Genomic DNA, 21,409 nt, shown 5'->3' on the forward strand with positions numbered 1-21,409 from the left:
GTCATTGTCCCCTTCTTTGCAGGGCCCTAATGCAGGGGCCATGCTCTCACCTGTCCCAGCCCTACCAGTTCTTTGAGGTCCCTAAAGCCTGCTCTGATTCTGCCATTTCATGCTCTTGTTCTCTGTACCCCACAGCTTTACCTTTGGATTATGGTTTCTGTTCTATTTTTTCTTATCTTGTGTCTCAACAAAATTGTTTGCTCCTAGAGCAGGTAGCATGCAGTTGGCCACAGAGGCAATAAATGTTGGCTTTGTACTGCCTTATGTTACCTTTCTTGGTTGAATTTTTAAAAAATCATTTGAAGAAAGTATAGATAGAATGTTGATTCGCTCACTCTGCGCACAGCAGGTCCCCGGTCGTAATGTCTCCTTCACAACATTCGGTACATCGTCAGGACATCTTGGGAGCAAAGGTGTCCTCGATTCAGGATTGCTTAAGTGTTTGAAGGGTTGGGATCCCTCATTTCATCCACAACCTTGGTTCCAGATTAAATGGCCTTTAGGTACTATTATGGGTTCTGAAGTTAATGTTACCTTGGTTTCCTAAAGCCCCAGTGTCATGGAACTGTGCTTGCTAAAGCAGGAATGGGGTTGGGTGTTACGGGGCAGACGTGGAAGCTCAGCCCTCTAAGGCGTATTTACGTGGCCCAGAAAGTCTCTTCTTTCTGGAAAACCACCAGCTAAAATTCATTGAACTAGTTGAATTAGAGAATCAGAATTCAACATGCACTAATTTTTTTTTTTTCCTATGGAGGAGAGAAGATTAAAGTTAAGGAGGGAAGTAATTAAATACCATATACATTCACAGGATATTTACTAATAATACATACTACATTCTTTCTGCTGTTTTCTTCAGGTGATTGAAGACAATACTGGAGTCCGCCGGGTGGTGGTCACACCCCAGTCTCCTGAGTGCTACCCCCCAAGCTACCCCTCGGCCATGTCTCCAACCCATCACCTACCCCCCTACCTGACTCACCACCCGCATTTTATTCATAACTCACACACAGCTTACTACCCACCTGTTACTGGACCTGGAGATATGCCGCCTCAGTTTTTTCCTCAGCATCATCTTCCCCCTACAATATATGGCGAACAAGGTGAGTAGATTGCTGGCATCGGGAGCTGTTGGAACTGGTTACAACATTTAAGTAGCTTAAGAGAGCCAGTGAGCAGCTTTGTTTCCTCTGTAATGAACATGGTAGAGGAGGTTCTATCTGCTGTATAAAGCTCATGGGAAATTCCTAACTTTCTTTGTCCTGAATTGTGTCTTGCAACTCTTTCTTTCTTTATATGTTTTCAAATTCTGCCCTCATCCCACCCCACAGAGAGCAGGTAGTGGGAGAGCCACTTCTTATATCAGAAAAGAGGCAGTAACCTATCATATGTTCCCATGTCCTGATAACATATTTTTATGTGAGTGTGGCCCAAGACAGAACTGCAGCACATTATTTCTTAGGCATCCATATGGTCTAGCAGTAGAAGGGAACTTACAAAGGGTTTTGTGCCCCTTTTCCAGTGATAGAAGACTGCAAGGTCTTGGTAAACTTTAGGTTTCTTGGACGCTCTGTTGCAATCTTGGCGAACTCAAAATCCCCTGACTGTTGATGTGGTCTTCCTGAACGCTGTTTTTAGTTTAAGAATAGCCATCAGTGCAGCCACAGTTTCACTGGTTGTTAGGCAAATATTTACCTTGAAATGAATAAGAGTCTCAGAGATACCAACATTATTTCTTTTTAGTTTTGGCCTTGGTGTTGGTTTAGTCTAAAGCCCTTCTCTATCAAAATGGATACTAAGAAACCAGATAAGTGAGGATAAAATTAGACTTCAACCTCTAGGACTTTGCAAAGGGTTTTTCTTCTGTGTCTGACTATGAATTGAAGTGTTTTATTGTTTCAAACACTTATTACATTGGTTTACAGATAAATTGTATGAGAAATGCCTGTTAGTTTTGGAGGAAGTTATCACCTTACTTTCTCTCATCAATTTTATATATATATATGTGTGTGTGTGTGTGTGTGTGTGTATGCTTCCCCTTGTATGTTTATATCACATTGGAATATTTTCTTATTAACAAAAGAAAAATTTGAGATGGGTATTTTAAGTGAAATACCCTGTATCCTGTTGTAACTTAGGGATAGCATTTGATTTTTTGTAGTTGTAGTAGTAGTAGTTAGAAAGAAATTTAATATAATTCAAAAGGATCAGGTGCTATTATAATGGGGTATGGAGAGATGATAGCAAAAGACGAAATCAATACTTTAATTGCATGGAGGCATCAATAACTTCCTATTGCTAAAGTCTTTTTGCCTAGTAGCATAACACTCCAAAACATCAGAGACTGGCTGGGCATGTTCCATGAAAACATTTTGATAAAAACTGAAAAACTTCAGTTAATTAAGTATAGTTTTTTAAAAAGTATTCAGTACTCTGACACAGTACACATTAAGTATTTGAGCATTTGTCAGAGTTTTCTGGTTGGGTCTGACCTTAATGACAGTGTGAAAAGCCTTGCCTACTGACTCATTGCTTGATGAAGAGTGTCTGACCAGCCTTATTTCAGCAGTCTTTTAGTAGGATGCCACGCAGTTACTGTTTTGTGAATGGTGTCCTCTGTAATTTTACACAACAGTACGATTGAAGTCATCATTAGAATTAAGCAAAAAGAGAAATTATACTGTCTTCATTGAATAGGGTATTTTGGTTTAATTTCATTAAAATAACACAGAGCAATAATGTAAAATAAAAGTGCCTTCATTGATTCCAAATTAAAGAAAGCAGAAAACAAAAATCCTTTGCTTTATAAATAAAAAGCCTTTTATATATTGTCTTACCTTAGTTCTCAGTGTGCGTACACCTAAAAGCAATTTAAACATTTAATTTCCCAAACCATGTGAGTTTAAAAAGTTCTTGACATTTTAAAATATTATTCTATCAGTACCCATGGTGAATATTTTAAGTCTCAAGTGTAATGCATTGTGATATTTAAAGCCTTTTTACCATTCTTTTTGTATGTTTAGACATAATTTATTTGGGCATGCACTTTTTGAATAGGATTGTGTTTCTCTAGTGCAGATTGGTTATCTTGTAAAGATTTGCTTTTTAAAGGTCTTCCTCAAGCTATGTGAACAGAAAGAAAATGAAAAGTGGAGCTTTACCATTGAACAATTGGAACGTTAGTCATTAAGTTATATAGGGTGACCATACATTCCTGGTGTGCCTAGGACAGTACTGGTTTAGGTCTCATGTCAAGAGAAATAATTAGAAATGCTCCCTAATCACTCTCAGAAATACTCAGATTTGGATGGTAATTTATATGGTCACTCTGTGCATGTGGGGCCTTTTTTCTTATAAACATGTAAGGACCCAGTGTCTGTGTTATACATTACCATTTTTATTAATGTCTAAATAGAACTTTTAATTGCTTAAAAAATTTAAATTTAAAATAAATGTTTTCCCCTAAGATCATGAGATTATTTTGCAGGCTCCCATTTTCTTTTGAGCCATGTAAAAATATGGATAGTGAAGCCAGGTGACATTCTACTAGTCAGTTTGTCTTGCCTCCTGATTACCCCAAAATACTAGTTTATGACCGTAGATTATTATGCTTGCCACCAGGTTGCAGAGGTGGCTTATATTTATCACTACAAGATCTCCTTGAACATTTCCCCTGATTCTGTGAGCTTTGATTATTTTTAATGGAAATTTCTCATCTCTTCATTTTAGTAGGTTTTGTTCAAATGTTGGCTCTTCTAGATGGCACAAATAACTCCTTATATTCTAGTTGCTATACACTTTCTGATAGAAATGCTATTCTGTCTGTAAGGATAAGCATACTTTCAAGTATCTTGATTCTAAGAACACATTACTTAAGGGGGTATTTTATTTGTTAATTCTAACTTTTTTTGTATGTTGCAACTACTAAAAACAACCGACAGGCAAAATCAAGCTTAGTTATCTATTCAACTGAAATATGAACTCTTGGTGGACAGTTACCCTTCTTCAGTATTTCCCATAATTTCTGGAACATTTCTGAACATACAGTATAGTTTTTTAATGATTAATTATTCCTTTATTGGTTAGAAATGAATGGGAATATTTTAAACATGTATACTATGCGTATCGCTTTTATACTGTATTTAGTAATATGTTAAACTTCTTCCTTCAGGCGTCAGGTCATTTGACCCTGTAATAATTTGTTATTGGAAACGTAGACTGAGCTTGCATTTGTCATAATCATCATTTTAGAAATTATACCACTCTATGGAATGTCGAGTTATATCACCCGAGAAGACCAGTACAGCAAGCCTCCGCACAAAAAGCTGAAAGACCGCCAGATTGACCGCCAGAATCGCCTCAACAGCCCTCCTTCTTCGATCTACAAGAGCAACTGCACAACCGTGTACAACGGCTACGGGAAGGGCCACAGTGGTGGTGGCAGCGGAGGCGGGGGAGGTGGCGGCGGTGGGCCGGGCGTTAAGAAAACAGAGCGGCGAGCAAGAAGCAGTCCGAAGTCAAGTGACGCAGACTTGCAAGGTAATGTTCGAAGACGTTTGCCGTGAAACGCCGAGTTTTATGTCAAGGTGTTGCATGGCACTTGGTCTTTCTGCTAGGAGTGATAGGGTAGACCTTCTCTTATCTTTTGCGTAGCAAGGACAGGATATTATATCAGCTCTTTTCTATTACTACTTCATGGCAGAAGTGTTACTTCTTTGGTCACATGTACTGTGTCATGTTCTACTTAATCTCAGTAACAAGTACCTGAAAGTGTTTTCACGTTAGCTTACTTCCGTTGTTTCATTCTAAGTAGACAAATGTGGAAGAGATCCTAAGTAAAACAGGTAAACTTTCTAAGACGTGTAGGGCTAGTTTAAATCTCAAAATAATTATACCTCATCAAACCAGATGTAATTACTTCCATACTGTAGTGAAATTTATCATCATGTAATGGAATATATTTCTGTCTCCCTCATCAGTTATTGTTTTCAATGCCACCTTTGGCATCCTGAATGAAGTATTCATAGACCAAGGATGAGAAGGAAGAATTAGGGGTACCACATAGATAGAGAGACATCAATTCAAAAGGGCATTTGTTTCTTTGTAGATTAGTCTTGTGGCTGTAGATCAATTAATTTGGGAAGAAGGTGCATGTGCTTTAAATGAAGCTTTTAGGTAAGACTTAGACACAACCTGTTCTTATGCCACAGGAGTTAAAAACAGAAGCTTTTTATATAGGCATATGTAGAAGGCTGACTTAAGGGAAGCAAAAGAAGTACATTTTGATAAGCTAGGTGAGATAACAGATAGAAATAAACAAAGACATGTGAAAGACAAGGTAAGAACGGATTATAACACTATTAAATACACTCCTTCCTTATTGGACCTCATCCAGGTAGAAACCGGCATTGTGTTTGTGAATGAAAAAGACAGAATTAGTGTATGGTTGATTGTGTAGGGAAGACTGGCCTCTGTCAGGGCAGAGGAAAATTAGGTAAAACGAGACACTGGCATCAACATTTCCTCCCGTGTTGTTCACATGAGTGAACTGTAGCGCGAAAAAGAGTAATAGTAAGATACAGTGAAAAGTGAACAGTAATTTCTCTGAGATATATTATAGGTGCTTTTAATTTTGTTATTTATTCTTTTCTGTATTTTCCAAGTTTTATTTAATTACCAGGCATTATTATTATAATTATTAAACAAAACATAAACAAGTATATAAGAGTGACCCAAGATTTAAGAGGCTTTTAAACAGCTCCTAGTGGAAAGTGCTGTGTCTGCCACATAAAATGATTTTTAGTCAAATAATACTATAATTTCTAAGTTTGAAATTCAGTTATTAGCAAGTTTTAATTTTAAATCATGGGCATTTAAGAGAGAATTCACACACAAAAAAATTAGAAATAGGTTTTCCTAAGGAGAATTTTAGTCTACAGAAAAGAGAAAAAGAATGTATAAGCTGTCTTCAGAGAGCTTATGAAGTTTGAACTACCTTGATTACTTGATTCATTCTTTAATACTTTTTGTTCTGCCTTGCATCAAAAAAGATTTAAGGCAGATGAAATAGATAAATATAATAGAGGCAGATAAAATAAATTTGAGTAAGATCTAAGAGGCAGAGAGACAATAAGAGAAGGGAAATAAGATGAAGCAGGGTTGAAATCAGCATACAAAATTAGTGTAGTTATGAATTACCTGGCAAAAGTAAACCTTCCTTATATATGCAATTATTTCCTTTTACATATACCTAAATGTGTAAGCTGCCCTATATTTTAATATTCTCTCATAGCTGTAAGAGAAGAAATGGATTTGCATTGAAATCAACGCTGAAATGTTTGCTAATGTACATATGTTTACAAGCATTTTGGCATTTTACATTATGACAGAGAGTATAATTATTCTGAACACCTTAAGCTCTTTGCTGTTGTGTAGAAAACATGTTATTGTGTTGGTAACAGTGAGATCTTTTTTCGCTATGGGCTTCTGGGAGTGTGTGTTTCACAATGAAAAGAGTTAGAAAATATTTTTATTTCACCTTCAGTTCAAACTTGGTGTATTGTTCCTTTTCTCATCACAGTATTTGCCTACTCAAAATCACTCCAAGTGCTATTCTCCACATGGTTTAGCCATGAAATATAGAATCAGATGGAGTATTATTTTATGTGCTCTAGCACATTCCAATAAGGATCTGAGGGGGTTTACATGTTGGATAAAAAAATAACCATTTGCTGACATGAATTGAAAACTTACATCCTGACAAAAAAATACACATGGATGTTTGGAGCAGCTTTATTCATAATCGCCAAAACTTGGAAGCAACGAAGATGTCCTTCAGTAAGTAAATGGATAAATAAACTGGTTCATCCACACATGGAGTATTACTCAGCACTGAAAAGAATTGAGCTATCTAGCTATAAAAGACATGGAGCCACCTTAAATACATGTTACTAAGTGAAACAAGCCAGTCTGAAAAGGCTACATACTGTATGATTCCAACTATCCAATAGGAAAAGGCAAAACTGTGGAGGCAGTAAAAAGATTCATAGATGTCAGGGGTTGGGGGAGTGAGGAGTGAACAGGCAGAGCACAGAGGGTTTTTAGGGCAGTGAAACTACTCTGTCTGATACTGTAATGGTCGGTACATATCACATACATTGGTCAAAACCCATACAGTGTACAACACCAAGAGTTACATACACCCTAACGTAAACTATGGACTTGGTAATGGTGGCATGTCAGTGTAGGTTCATCAGTTGTAACAAATGTACTGCTCTGGCATGGACATGATAGGTGGGACAGGCTCCGTGCATGTGGTGGGTGAGGTGTATATAAGGGCCTTCTTTGCATCTGCTCAGTTTTGCTCTGCAATTAAAACTGCTCTGAAAAGTAATCTATAAAAAAATAAATATCTGAGGAAACTGAGGACAAATAAGACGAAGACACGAGTAAGTTTGTACGTAAAGAATCCTGAAGAGTTGCTTGATGTAGGCCATCTATTTGGCTTTGAGCCTCCAGGTTGTCGAAGCAAAGAGGAAAACCTGAATCAGGTGGAATAGGTGAACAAAAGCACCTCTTGTTCCTGGAGTCCATTATGTTGTTCATAATGGTTCAGCCCCGTATGCCTCAGAATGTGATTGTTGGCTGAAAGGATCCCAGAAGGCTTCTTCTGCCTTCTCGTACGTAAATGGCAACATTCTCCCAGGGTATCTTTTTGCTTGAATGTACTGCAGCTGACTTCTGTACCCAGGAAGTAAGTTTCTCAAATAATTCTTGAGTTTACAGTGCCATCTGATTAATATGAAGCTACAGTTAATTCTAGTATGTTGATCTGTTTACATTCATATGTCGTTCGCACAAGATTAGGGTTTATACTTAACCATGACGTACAGGTTGTGGTATTTCTCTACATTCTACTTAAGATGCCCACATTTGCCAGAGGAGGCCAATTTTTAATCTCAGAATTCCCTAGTTTTTGAGGGAATCTACTTGAATTACTTACTGCCTTTCTACCACTTAGAAAATACAAATGTAAAAGGAAAAGGGCAAACTTCAAATTTGTACCTGGTCCTGTGATAAGCAAACAAATTATGTTAATCTAAACAAATAAATATATTAAAAAGATGGAGATTGATTAATTACTCTCTGGAATCTTGGTTCTCTTGTTTGTACTTCAGAAACACTGGTGGAACTTCCAAAAAATGCAGACCCCTAACCCTCATTTCAGACCTGCTAAACCAGAATCTCTTCACTTGATCTGGCTTCATGTTTTTTATTAAACTTCCACTGAGAATGATGGCCAGCAAGATAGAGAACTACTGTTCTGATATGAAGGATGGTTACAGAAGGTGTGGTTTGCTAGTTTGTATACGATGTGAGGTAGGAACTTTAGCTCACCACCCTCTCCCCACCTCCTGGGACTGTGTGTGGCACATAGTGTGTACTTAGTAAATATTTGTGGAATGAACCCTGTGTTCTTAACTGCCCTGTTCTCTAAAACAAGCCATCTGCTCTGCAGCCAACCCCTCCTTTCATTTACTGCTGGTACCTTCAGGAAAACAGCTTAGGCAGGACAAAGTCTACAGTACCATCAGGGAAATGTAGGATTCCAGTTTTCTTGTACACCTTGGAGTTGATGGTGTGATGTGGGCAGGGAACAGTTGGGGCTTTGGTATCAGACACACTTGGCTTAGAAGCAGGTTTTGTCACTTGCTGACTATTTGCTTTTAGTATTCCCTGAATCTCTGTATCCTCATCTGTAAAATGGATATTTTAATTCCCAATATTAAATATTAAAAGTAATCTATCTCGGTTCTTAACACCTCAGTATAATGGTCACCCTTGTTACTTGAATATTCTTATCATCTCCCCCCTGTAATCTTAGGATCAACTCTCATCAAGATATATGCCCTTCTCAAAACAAGTATCTCTATATGCCCCTGCGCCCCCTTCTCCCCCTCCCCCCATCCGATGCCGTCTCTCTTGCCTTCATGCCCTCGCCCTGCAACTCCTTCCCCTGTAAGCCAGCAGTGGCTTCCTTCTGCTTAAACCCGTCTTCATTTTGAAAGCTCAACCCTGTACTCCTGGACCTCTACCTCTGAAAGTTGCATCCAGGCTCTATGAGAGAGATTGCTACTGGGGTAAAAATATGCTGCCTACCCAGAGGTGCCAGATTTCACACATCTTCTCATCACCCCATCAGGGACACTTAAAGTTCCCAGTGAGCGAGAACTCTGGATACCCTCTTGGGGCATCCTTTCTAATGAACTCTGTCTTTGGCATCTCCTCATACATTTTTTAGAAACCTGAGTTAGGATTCCCTAAGCTCAGTCTGAGAAGGACCACCTTATGTTTTAAGAAATGGGATTATCCATCTTCCTCTCCATCCCATCCTCTGATTACGGCCGCAGCTACACCAGATCTGAACATGCTGTTCCCCTCCTTAAGGAACCTCCATGGTGGTCCCCATTGTCCAGAGTATAAAGTCTAAGCTGCTTGATGGTCACCTTCCCAAGTACTTTAGATTTCCCCACCAGCTGCCCAAAGTTTTGCCCTATTTCAAGGATATGCCTCATCTTCTCTTCTTGGCTTTTCCTTCCAGTTCCTCTGCCTTGCACACTCCAACTCAGTCCTTCAGGAGCCAGCTCAAATGTCATCTCTTTCTGTGAAGCCTGTCTGTCTCCCCAAGGCATAATAATGGCAGATTGATTAGGGGAAAACATTTCAAGAAAATTTCCCTTCTCTTTCTTTTCCTTAACTAGCATTTGATTTTAGATCAGTGCCTGAGCACCATGTCCATAGTTGTTCAAGGACAGGATGACAGAATTTGTCCTTGTGTGCAGAATGTTGTGCAAGAAGAGCTGGGCCTTGAGCCTCTTCTGTGGCCCAAACCAAGTTAAGATTGTCATGTTGCTTTTATCACAGAGGCTATAGAAGTTTCTGTTGCTCTTCATTGAGTGAGGGAGAAGTTTCATCCTTCCATTTTATCCTTGGTAAAAACCGAAGCATGTGATGTCAAGGAAGTTATTCAGAGGATACAGTTTTGTAACTGAAATCCCCTAGTTTTCAACCAGCGCTGTAGTTCCTGTGTCATATTGATATATCCTCAGAAAGGAGAGTTAGGTTATCTGCTAGTACTGTTTTAGAAATAATTATGTGAAGCCAGAGTGAAAAATGAAAACTTTGGTGAGGATCCACTGTCTGATAATATGAAAAGACTTCATATTGGGTTGGGTTGGGTGGGGGAAGGAGAGAAAGAAAGAACATCAAGAGTGTTTATAAGTCACAATCTCCAAACACCTTTTGTGTGTGTGTGTGTGAAAGTATTTTGTGTGTGCAGTTGATACTGCTGACCTTTACCTCATCTCTGGGTTTATCTTTTTCACTCATTACTTGAACATTTTAAAACCTTAATGGATTTGTAAGATAACAGTTGTTTGTGTTTTAGATTATGTGATACATAACAAGTCATTTCACTAGGCCTCAGTTTCCCTTTCAGTAAAATGAACAGGTGAGTTAAAGTTAGTGATTTTCAAAATCTTATCAATGAGCAGATCTTCCTTTTTCAAAAAATCTCATGTGGATCCCCAATGAAATACAGTATCCTTCCTCCCCTACCACCATCTCTCTCTCTCTCTTTCTCTCTCTCACACACACCTACGCACACACGCATGCATGCATGCATTGCAGGCGTTGTAACAGCAGATAGAGTTGGTGCTGCTGTGCTTGGGGCGGGAGATATGGGCACCTGTCATCCACAAAGCTTTCCTCACCCTCACCTGGACTCTGGCTATTCAGTCCCAGGCCACAGCTTCATCGCCATCTAGGAGCTTGTAAGACATGTGCCCTCCTGGCCTGCCCCACACCTGCTGGATTGCAGTTGGTGGAGGTGGGACCCAGCAACCTGTGTTTTGTTGAGCTCTCCAGGTGGTAATCAGGCACAGTAACATTTGAAAACCACTGGCCCCGTGAATGCCAAGCAATTTTGAAGGAAGATTTTTAAATGAGGGGTATGGGAGGTGTTCAGTTAAAACACTCGTTTTAAGTTGAAGCTTATTCCTTTTGTAATACCTGTATCATGATAAGCATATACAGGAGGTGGGAGAGTCCCTTTTATGTTGCTAACGTGTTAAGTAGTAGTTTATGTGAAGACGTCTAGAACTTACAGTGCCGTATGGGAAAACATTGGGACAAAATGGTAAGAATTCCAAATATAGAAGATGAAGATACAGCATACTTTTGGCATTTGACCTTTGGAATTGTTGACAATCCAGAGATTCAGTTACACTGTTGATAAAATTCCATCACATAGAATGATAGTTTCTGATTGTAACATTGAAAGCCGGTGACAAAAGCGTTATTCTTGTGCTTTTCTCCTTCTGACCCCCAGTAGTGGTATTCCTTATTACCAGGTTTTTGTGTTCTGATTTCTTCTCAGATGGCCCCCCCTGACATTTTTTCTCTTTCTACATTTTGCTATTACTGGTCAGAAACCAGAATCTGACCCCAGTATCTGTTTACTGAAATCAGCATGAAAGTTAATTCATGCTGCAGGTACGAACTGCTGTAGTGAGGGCGGGCCTTTTCCTCCGGAGGTCTGAGATTGTGAGCGGCCGTGCGTTCTTGGAGGCTGCCTCCGGCGGGTGGCTTGGCTCTGGGAGGGGGGGCTGCGCCCACCTGTGCAGGGCTGACAGTCGTTTCCTTTGTTTGGAAGGACAAGCCTCATGTTAATAAGGTCTGGAGTGTGAGGAGTCGAGGCCGACTTTCTTTTGGAATCTCTTTTGGTCCTGGCTCCCCATAAGAGATAACCCTGGTGCTTTTCTGTTTAAAATAAGGTGTTTAGTGGGGCTTTCACACTTCATAAGTGGCTCATTTCTTCTTTCACCTGCAGCCTTTTTCTGTCGTGAGCACATACCTCCTAGGCATACTCAGACTGGGTGTTTTGGAAGAGAGTTTACTTGTGCAGGGGGGCAGGGGTCCTTTCTCCCGGTGTGGGTGCTTTCCACACTGCATTTGAAAAGGTACAGTTTGTAGTTGGATTTTCAGTATTGCTTCATCTCAAGTCTTTGGTGATGATAAATCCCATGTGTTTTCACCTGTCTGCAGCTGCATATGAATCCTGTGCATGACAAAAATATCAAGAAAACATGAAAAAAAATAAAATGAGCTCAGGTCAGTGGAATTTACCCATTCTTCTGCCAAGTACAGTCTGAAAAGTGAAAATAGTCCAAACAAACCCAAATGACTTTTATTTTTTTAAAGAGACAACGTGGACCCCTGGATCAAAATGCAAGATACACTCATTTTGGCAGGAAACTGGGCAATTAACACCCTTACTTCCATTTCAGACGTAGATTGCCAGATCCATCCCCTAGTCTCGAAGGCCCCTGAGTGATGCTGGGAGAGGTCTGAGCAGGTTTCCAGGCCTTGCAACCACTGCCTCCGTGTGGGCTGGAAGGGAGGGAGGCCTGGGGACAGAAGGCTGTTCTCAGGAGGAGGGTGCTGCTCGCTGACATGTGCTGTCTGACCGGGGCACTATCCTCTGCGGGCCAGAGCTGGAGAAAGCCAGCAGTGGATAGCTTTTTCAGTGAGACCCCAGTGTGCTGATGTTTTTTGTCCTTCCAGAGGCATTGACTTTCCTGATACAAAGGCAAAATCTGCGGCTCGACAAAGAGGAAAATGTGGTGGCCCAAATTTTTGCTAATGAGTTGAGTGTATAGTTGTCTTTATCAAGTTCCATCACTTATCTTTTTGCCTCTTGCCCTTCCCCCCTGTATTTCTGTTGCAATCTGGAACGTTTTAAAGATGTTAACTACATGTTTCTTTCAACAGACAGGATGAGATATTTTTGTCATGTCAGTTTAAGAAGTCGTAACCCATTAAATCATACTTGAAGCTTCCCATTTTTCACTTACATATAAAAAGACAAACAACATGCAAAAATCTTTTTGAGTTTTCTCTTGCAGTGAATGTTCACCAGAAGATTGAGGGCAGAATTTTGATTAGTTTCTACCATATGTAGTACTTAACTCTGTGAACCCATATTATTTTCTCTGCCTTTTTTGCTTTCTTGGGAACTGATCATAGAGGCATTTAGATGACATCAGAACCCATGTGGGTAAAATACATGTCATCCCAAAGAACCCTTTAAACAGCAGGCATAAGTGATGACATGGTTTGTTTCTGGTACATATATAACCTTCAATTTTATTGAATTGAAACTTCTACATGTTATTCTCTCATTTAGCTAAGTTGAATTCTGAATTTAACTGGGCCAAAGGGCATCATCACAAATGTGCCATACTTAGAAGCAAAATAACATACTAGTCAGGACCTTGCAGATCTGGGTTTAGTCCCACCTCTGCCCCTTGTGAACCTTGGGCCTTTGGGCAAGATAGTTAATCTCTCGAAGCTTCAGTTTCTTCATGTCTGTATAAAATGGGGACCATTAATAGCACCTATTTCAGAAGGCTGTCATGAGTTCTTAATACAATTTTAGAGGCACTAAGTGCTTCAGAAATGTTAAAGAATATGGGTAAAGAAAGACCATGGCATTTTTCTGCTTAAGAGAACTGCCTCATGTGGGTCATGTTAACAGAACCCCCGGCCTGGGAGCGCACCCCCTGGAGTGCTGCAGGGCAGGGCCTCCTGTGTTCTGAGTCGATGTTGAGTAACTTTCAGTGCCAAGGATTTGAGATATGAGGGGAGTCAGAGGGACATCCAGTCCCAAGAAAAGACCGTGACCGTTTACCACCAACAGCCTGGTAAATCCTGGGCGAGAATAAAATTCAGTTCCCTCCTTACCTCTCCTCTGCCTCTTCTCTGGGCTGGATTCTCTTGTGAGGCTGAGGAGTAGAGCCTAATGGGCCAGCTTGATTCTGTGTCTGAACCTTCTCAACACACGGCTTTAAATTACTTTGCTAGGTGTTAGAAGTGCTGCAAAAGGAGGAGTGGCTGGAGATGACTTGGGCAAGCCGCGACTTCTCTGTATTTTGCTAACACTCATATTACTTGCCGTAGGGCCGTAAGTTAACCCAGACGGATAAGCTTGCTAGGAAAGCCACTGAATTTCAAACTCTTTCACAGTTCTTCCTTATACCTCAGAAGTCATACACGTCCACATTCTGTCGGTCGCATATTGTACCTACTGATACGGTGTGGAATGCGTCTACCCCGAGGTGGGATGATGGTAGGGTGAGGTAGGGGAGGGGTTATCGCAGAGGCTGGCCACCACATGGTGTGTGGAGTCGGGGACCATGCCTATTAATACTCCATCTGAAATAGTCTCGGCATTTGTGATGGAATTTTGGCAACTTTCCAGCTGTTATGTCAACATTGATTTTGTCGCTACATCTCCTGTGGAATGGTCCTCTAGGATTCCTGTATGTAAGTGCTGTATGAAGAGGCAGGGTATCGAATCTCTGGTTTTACAGGACCAGTTTCTTGTAACGTGACGATTATAGGCAGTATTGCAGATATGCTAATTACAGGCCATCCTTTCTGCTCTGACCAGCCTTGGCTTTTATTTTCAACTTAATTTGCCCAACCATACACACCACAGTGCAGCCGATTATATCACGCTGTTCCAATCTTTGGTACTATAATGAGACCTTGAAATTCTATTAAGGATTGAGTAGAGAACACAAGGGTAAAATGGGTAAGGTCCATGAGAGACAGCAGTGATACTAGCTCATTGCTTGCGATTTAGGATTTACAAAGTAAAGAGTGTAAATGTCGCTGTAGTTGACCATGAAATCTCCTCTTCTTGTCTTCTGGTGCTGAGTTTGCATTCTTATATGTGCCTCGTGCCCCACCACCCCCGATTGTAGCTGCTACTTCCCAGCTGCATCAGAAGAATGGAGCTTTCCACGCAGGCGTTGAGCTCAGAAAAGGGGCAGGAAAGAGCAGGTGATAGTGGTGGGGATGATTTGCTCCAGGCACAGAAGGGAATTGTGATATCCGGAAAACTGGAAAATGAGGAGGCGGGAGTGAGAGGAGAAGGGCCTCAGAGGAATGGCACGCTGAAACAAAAGGAAGTGGCAAAAAGGAAAACAAGTAGAATGAAAGGAGGAAATGTGGTGGACAGGGAAGATTCGATGGATTGTGGAATAAAGATAATTTGGCAAAAACAAGAGGAAGAAAAGCAGAGAGGTTTCACGGTTCCATTTTCATAGATTGCATTCCACCCACTCAGTCAGCATTTTCCTGAGGAGTAGGGCACAACCCTTTTGCCCTGTTGTGGTCCGTGAGCCCTCTTATTGGTGGCTCCACTTTGGGCAGCTCCACTTTGACCAAATCTCCATGTAAATAAAACTCTTACTCTTTCCCCTTCGGGCTTTCCTGAAGCTTATGTCTTCCTCCTGTGCTGAGTTAGAACATTCACTGCCAGTGTAGATTCGATAAGCAAATTAAAAATGAAGCCTTACACAGAACTTCAGTAGCGTTAGCAATACACTAGATTGAAGTATTGGGTTTTTGAATAGTGCTCTGCAGTTGTTAAAGTGATGTTTTAGAGTTTTGGTATGCTTAAAAACTGGAAATTTAGAAAAAAAAAAATTTCCTTTTCAAACTTTAACTTGGAAGTTAAGAACAAGAAAGGGGTTTACCTCTACCCTTGGGTTAATGTGCCTTTGTTAAAAGCAGCCTGCTTTAATCAAATGTCATGATTATTTTTAGGTCCTCTAACAAACTGAGGTTACTTTTTGTTTGTTTGTTTTTAGTTTAGATTTATTTAAATTATAGAAGTAATATTTACTTATTTTGACAATGAAAAAAATACAGACATGTAGAAAGGTAGTCTCTCTCCCTTTAGCCGTCTCAAAGTCTACTCCCTCGGAAATAGTTTGTATCTTTCCACATCCTTTGAAGTAGTTTGCATCCTTTTATTTTTATTTTTATTTTTTTTAACATCTTTATTGGAGTATAATTTCTTTACAATGTTTTGTTAGTTTCTGTTGTATAACAAAGTGAATCAGCTATACATATACATATATCCCCATATCCCCTCCCTCTTGCTTCTCCCTCCCACCCCTCTAGGTGGTCACAAAGCCCTGAGCTGATCTCCCTGTGCTATGCAGCTGCTTCCCACTAGCTATCTGTTTTACATTTGGTAGTGTATATACGTCCATGCCACTCTCTCACTTCGTCCCAGCTTACCCTTCCCCCTCCCCGTGTCCTCAAGTCTATTCACTGAGGTTACTTTAAAATGCAGTCAGCTCTTTCCGAAGTCAAAAAAGGAAGTTCACTCTTAACTTTACATTTATATATAATAAAAAAGAATATTGATGGCATTTCTAGTAAATGCTCAGATCTTGCTTCCTAGGCTTATTAGATCTACCCCAAGAGAGCAACATGAGGAAGTGAGAGGGAAGAACTAGGTCTACAAACAATTTTTAAAAGATTTTCATAAATGCATTTGTTACTGCTGTGCTTAATTCACATGGTGAACTTACATTGACCTCTTTTTCCCTATTATTTGAAAAGACACAAATTATTATATGGAACAGTAAGCTCCTTAAAATCAAGAGGGATGGAGAAACTGCCATATTTTAGGTTCCCTGAGTTCCTCAAAACTATTTAAGTATATTGCCAAGCACATTAAAAAGAATAATATTTAGTCTTTCAGGAAGATTTTTTTTTTTTTTTTTTTTTTTTTGCTGGAATGTTGCCCCAAGGAACTCCATAAGATATCAGTGTCTTTTGAAAACTCGGGTTTAGAATCATGTGTTACTTAAGTTAAAATGGTTGTTGGTGCTTTAATTCTTCAGCTATCATGTTATTTTATTTTTTGAAACACACTGACACTATTAATATTTACTGTTCACACTGTTGTCCACAAGAGGGTCGCTCAAATTCGATGGCAGACAGTATTCAATTTGAAACTGTGTTTCCTTTTTATTGAAGATTCCGTGTCTGTGAAGTATTATTCTCCACAGATTTCAGTCTCTGGATTTAGTGAACTCAACGCATCTCAAATATCATGCACAAGGGCAAAAATGTCTCTATTAATGTTTGATAAGTCTCTACTATATTAGTATTTTATAGAAGAAAGGTTATCTTTTTGGTAGTAAGGATACATGCGTTGTAGAATCAGTAAGACTTTCTACTGCTTTGCCTGATTCTGCAGTTGGATAAATGCCTGTTTTCTGCACCATTTATTTTAAATAATTTCAGGGCCAGTTGGTCACCATTCTGCAGTCATGCTACTTTTAGTTGGAATGGGAGATACTAGTAATCTTTTATATATTAGGCTTTATTACTTAAGCTTTCAGAACTTTGGTTGTCTGAACTTGGTAATCTGTGGAATGTTTTGTACCCAGAAATTAGGATTCTCATTCGTTCTTCTCTTTTTCTTCTGTTTTATACTTTTCTTTATCCCTTGTGTTTTAAAATTCTGCGAATTCTCTCCCCTGCCTCCCCCACTTTGAATACCTGGCTTTCATGATCTGCCATATTTGTCATCACAAATACTATGAATGGACCTTTAAAATTTACAATTATTTCTTTATTCATTCATCTGTTCACTTATTTACTACTGGGGTATTTTTGTTTTGCTTTTGGAGTGGGAAGAAGCAGGAAATGATAGATCAGAAGAATGCTTTTAGTACTAGATTTTTATCATAGCTCTCAACCCATTTACTTTTGAAGAAGAAAGGTTCAAGACGTGCTCTTATTTTAAGACTATGTTACAAGCTCATTGAGCACATCTGAGGAAAAGGATAGCACTTGAGATAAGTTCATGGCCCTTCTTTAAAGGAGCATGATCCACTTGGTAGGTTATCTGTGTCCCTTTATTTCCATTTCCTTCCTGCTCACCACCCTTGTATATGTTTATCTTCAGTGAGCTCCTCACTAGCGGTAACCAGTTCTAAATAAGAAAATAAGGGAGAGTGTGTCCAGGTTACTGCTGTTAATAGCTGGTAAAGCTTTGGTGTGTGAGGAGAACCTGAAACTTAAAATGATGCTCAGAAATTACCTGTAGGGTTGATTCATCATATTGGGTAGGTCCATAGAAAACTGCTGTTTTCTTCAGGTCAGAAACAGTTGAGTAGTAGAAATTTTATATGATTCAGTCTAATATTCCAGACGGCTAATATGATTGATAATTGATAAGAATCTATACAGTGTATATCTGTTCTATTTTCACTTGTTGCTATGTCAGAGTTAATTTTTTCCCCTTTTTCAGTGTTAAGAAAAAAGAGAAAACAGTGAACACCAAGGAATGTAAACGATTTATCCACTGATAGGTTATTTTTGCAGGCAGCATATCAAAAGTGGTATTTTGGGAGAGCAGTGAATCAGTTAACTCTTTAAGGCAGGATGTATTGGATTTTATAAAGATACCAAGGATTAAAATGGAATAAGGTTACAGTATCCAAGATGTTTGCTCAAAATGGTGGCTAGAGTCCTATTGATTAATGCTGGTGAATGAGACACCAAAATTGAAAATAAACCATCCCTAGACAAGTGGTAATCATAGGTGACAATTATGTTAATTATTCTGTATTTAGGTGGTGTTTTTCTTACTGGAAAATTGCTTTTTTTCAAGAGAAATTTGAGGCATTTGAGAATTGGATGTTCTGTGGAAGCTCTTGTGTGTAGTTTTTCAGTTTTATTCAATTTCATAAGTCTTCAGGGAATATTTTCAGGCCTAGATTTATGGACATTGTATATGGCGTCAGCTACCATTCTCCCACCAGGCGTATTGGAAAGCATATTGTCTGTCTTCCTGCTACACTGTTGTGAGCAGGTGTTCCCTCAGCATTTTTTAAATCATTTTCATGCACAAGATGGGAAAAACGGGAAATCGAAAGATTGACATTAATTTATTTGACCAGGAAACGGCATCTGAGCAGGGGTAAATGCCAATACAGTCAATCTTTTTTTTGTCCCTATGCTAAATTTGGGGTAATACCTAATCTGTTGTTGTCAGACCCCCCCCCCCTAATTCAGCAAATTTCAGTTCCATATTAGTAGGAGAATGGATTAAAAATAAAAGTTTGTGATAAACTCTGACACAGTCCTGGCATGTAGTATGAACTCAGTTCATTTAATTTGGTTTTATTTTCTTTGCTCTCTCTCTCTGTTCGTATTGAAGTTACTGTTGTCCATGAAGAGGTTAGCTCAATGGAGCACACCTCTGACGGGCTGTAACTAACAAATTACCACGAAGTCAGTGATTTAAAACAACAGAAATTTATTCTCTCGAGGCTCTGGAGGGAATCTGAAGATAACGATTTCAGAGGTCAGAAGTCTGAAATCAGGTGTCACTGGGTTGGATTCAAGGTGTTGGCAGGGTAATGCTCCCTCCAGAGGCTCTAGGGAAGAATCTGTTTTCTTTTTATCTCTTCCAGCCAGGGGATGCCATCATTCCCTTTGCTTGTGGCTGCATCACTCCCATCTTGAAGACCAGTGTCTTCAAATCTCTCTCTGCTCCATCTTCACATTGCGTTGTCCTCTGTGCATGTCAAATCTTACTTTGCTTCCTTCTTGTAAGAATACATGTGATTTCATTTAAGGCCCACTCAGATAATTCAGGACAGTCTTCCCGTCTCAGAATCCTTAACTTAATCGCATGTCTGAAGACTTTGCCATGAAAGGTAACATTCACAGGTTCCAGAGATTAGGATATGGATATCCTTTGGGGGCCATTTTCAGCCTAACCCATGCTACTTCCAGTGTCCGCATTGTAGTAACCTGGTCAGAACCAGCTCATTACCCTTCATGGCGTTTAGGTCTGATTGAAGTATTCGTTCACCTTCCTCAGCATCCACCACAACTTTTTCAGTGTGTTACGGTTTAGTATAAATGTCTAAGAGCAGCTCTGAGTATCTGTCTCTGATAACGTAGGCCAAGAATCACTTACCAGAGCTGCGTCTTCTCTTCATGGTAGCAGTTTGCACAGGGAAGTCTCTGCACAGTTAATTAATAAGCTAGTTGAGGCAAGTCAGAAAGTTGAATGCTGTAATTGTTCATATTAACTCTGGAAATTGGAATGAGTTGTCACGTGGATATGTGCGTGTATATGCATGTAAATGGTGGATATGTATTTTCAGGACATATAAATGGAAGTTAAATATAAGGATCTGTATAATTCCTTTTAGAGTTAATAGCATTTTCCAAAAAGAAGTGAAAGGAACCTGTCTTAATTTGGAACATATATTTTCTTCAAAAAGGAAACTGAGGTAGTTTTCAGCTAGCATGAGGTAAGACTAAGAAGGCTGTCAGAATAATTAATTCTTTATGAATCTAATGATTCTATAATGATTAACAATCATTATAAAACTCCCCCAAGAAAATTCCATAAAAGCTGATGCTTGTTAGATGTTGACTGGATTGCTAATGCTATGGATTGGTTACGTGTCCTTTCCTTGATGGTTATATCTAGGTGAGGTCTAATAATTAGTTTAATTTTGAAGAAGAGTTATAAGGACCCCAAGGTATCATATGAGCGATAAATTCTAAACCCTCTTATCTGCCTTGCCATGTTTTTAATAATTATTGCCTGTGTAATGAAACTTGTGTCTTACAGATTTCCTTTTTTACCCTCGTGTGGGTGTTATGCCTAAAATAGACACGGAAGATTTTAAGTACATACAATACAAGATAGTACTGGAAATCAGTTAAGATTCTTTCCTCTAACAGAATTCTGTGATTCTGTGAAACTTGGTAGGAAATATATATCAAAGTTAAGTTTATATCACTGTATGAACATCAGCAAATTATTGCTTGGATGAACAAATTAGTCAGAACTGTATCTGTTTATATCTCATTGATGAGAGTAATAAAGTTGAGGTACAGAGCCCAGGTTGTGTAAGTGAAGATGAAAGAAAAAGTAGGGAAAAAAAAGTTTTAGCCAAACGTGAGAACTCAGCTGGATTATATAGTATCAGCCAAGATGGTAAATGAAAAAAAGACAGCAGGGAGCAGGGGGACTTCCCTGGTGGCGCTCCGCCTGCCAATGCGGGGGACGCGGGTTCGAGCCCTGGTCCGGGAAGATCTCACATGCTGCGGAGCAGCTAAGCCTGTGCACCACAACTACTGAGCCTGCGCTCTAGAGCCCGCCAGCCACAAGTACTGAAGCCCACGTGCCTACAGCCCCTGCTCTGCAACAAGAGAAGCCACCGCAATGAGAAAGCCCGCACACCGCAAGGAAGAGTAGCCCCCACTCACCGCAACTAAAGAAAGCCCACGTGCGGCAACAAAGGCCCAGCGCAGCCAAAAATAAATAAATAAATTTATTAAAAAAAAAAAAAAAAGACAGCAGGTACAGGTGCCGTGATATGGAGGATAAAGTACTAATCATGCGGATCACAGTCTTCCTTATGTTCGAGCCACTAGATGTGCTAGTTTAGCCATATAATCAACTCTTGTGATATTGCTAGGACCTTATGAGGGGAGAAAGAAACTGAGG

At 39.6% G+C, this 21,409-nt stretch overlaps 1 protein-coding gene across 4 annotated transcripts in view; it reads left to right on the forward strand.

Moving 5' to 3' along the window:
- FNDC3B (fibronectin type III domain containing 3B) overlaps window positions 1-21,409 on the forward strand; it is a 350,696-nt gene that overhangs the window by 205,908 nt on the left and 123,379 nt on the right. For all 4 annotated transcript variants that reach the window (XM_036850413.1, XM_036850412.1, XM_036850415.1 and 1 more), the window contains 2 exons: window positions 857-1,100; window positions 4,249-4,536. In XM_036850413.1, coding sequence (XP_036706308.1) covers window positions 857-1,100; window positions 4,249-4,536 — 532 coding nt within the window. The remainder of the gene's footprint in view (window positions 1-856; window positions 1,101-4,248; window positions 4,537-21,409) is intronic.

This window comes from Balaenoptera musculus, chromosome 4 (genome assembly GCF_009873245.2).
Source record: "Balaenoptera musculus isolate JJ_BM4_2016_0621 chromosome 4, mBalMus1.pri.v3, whole genome shotgun sequence".
Taxonomy (NCBI): domain Eukaryota; kingdom Metazoa; phylum Chordata; class Mammalia; order Artiodactyla; family Balaenopteridae; genus Balaenoptera; species Balaenoptera musculus.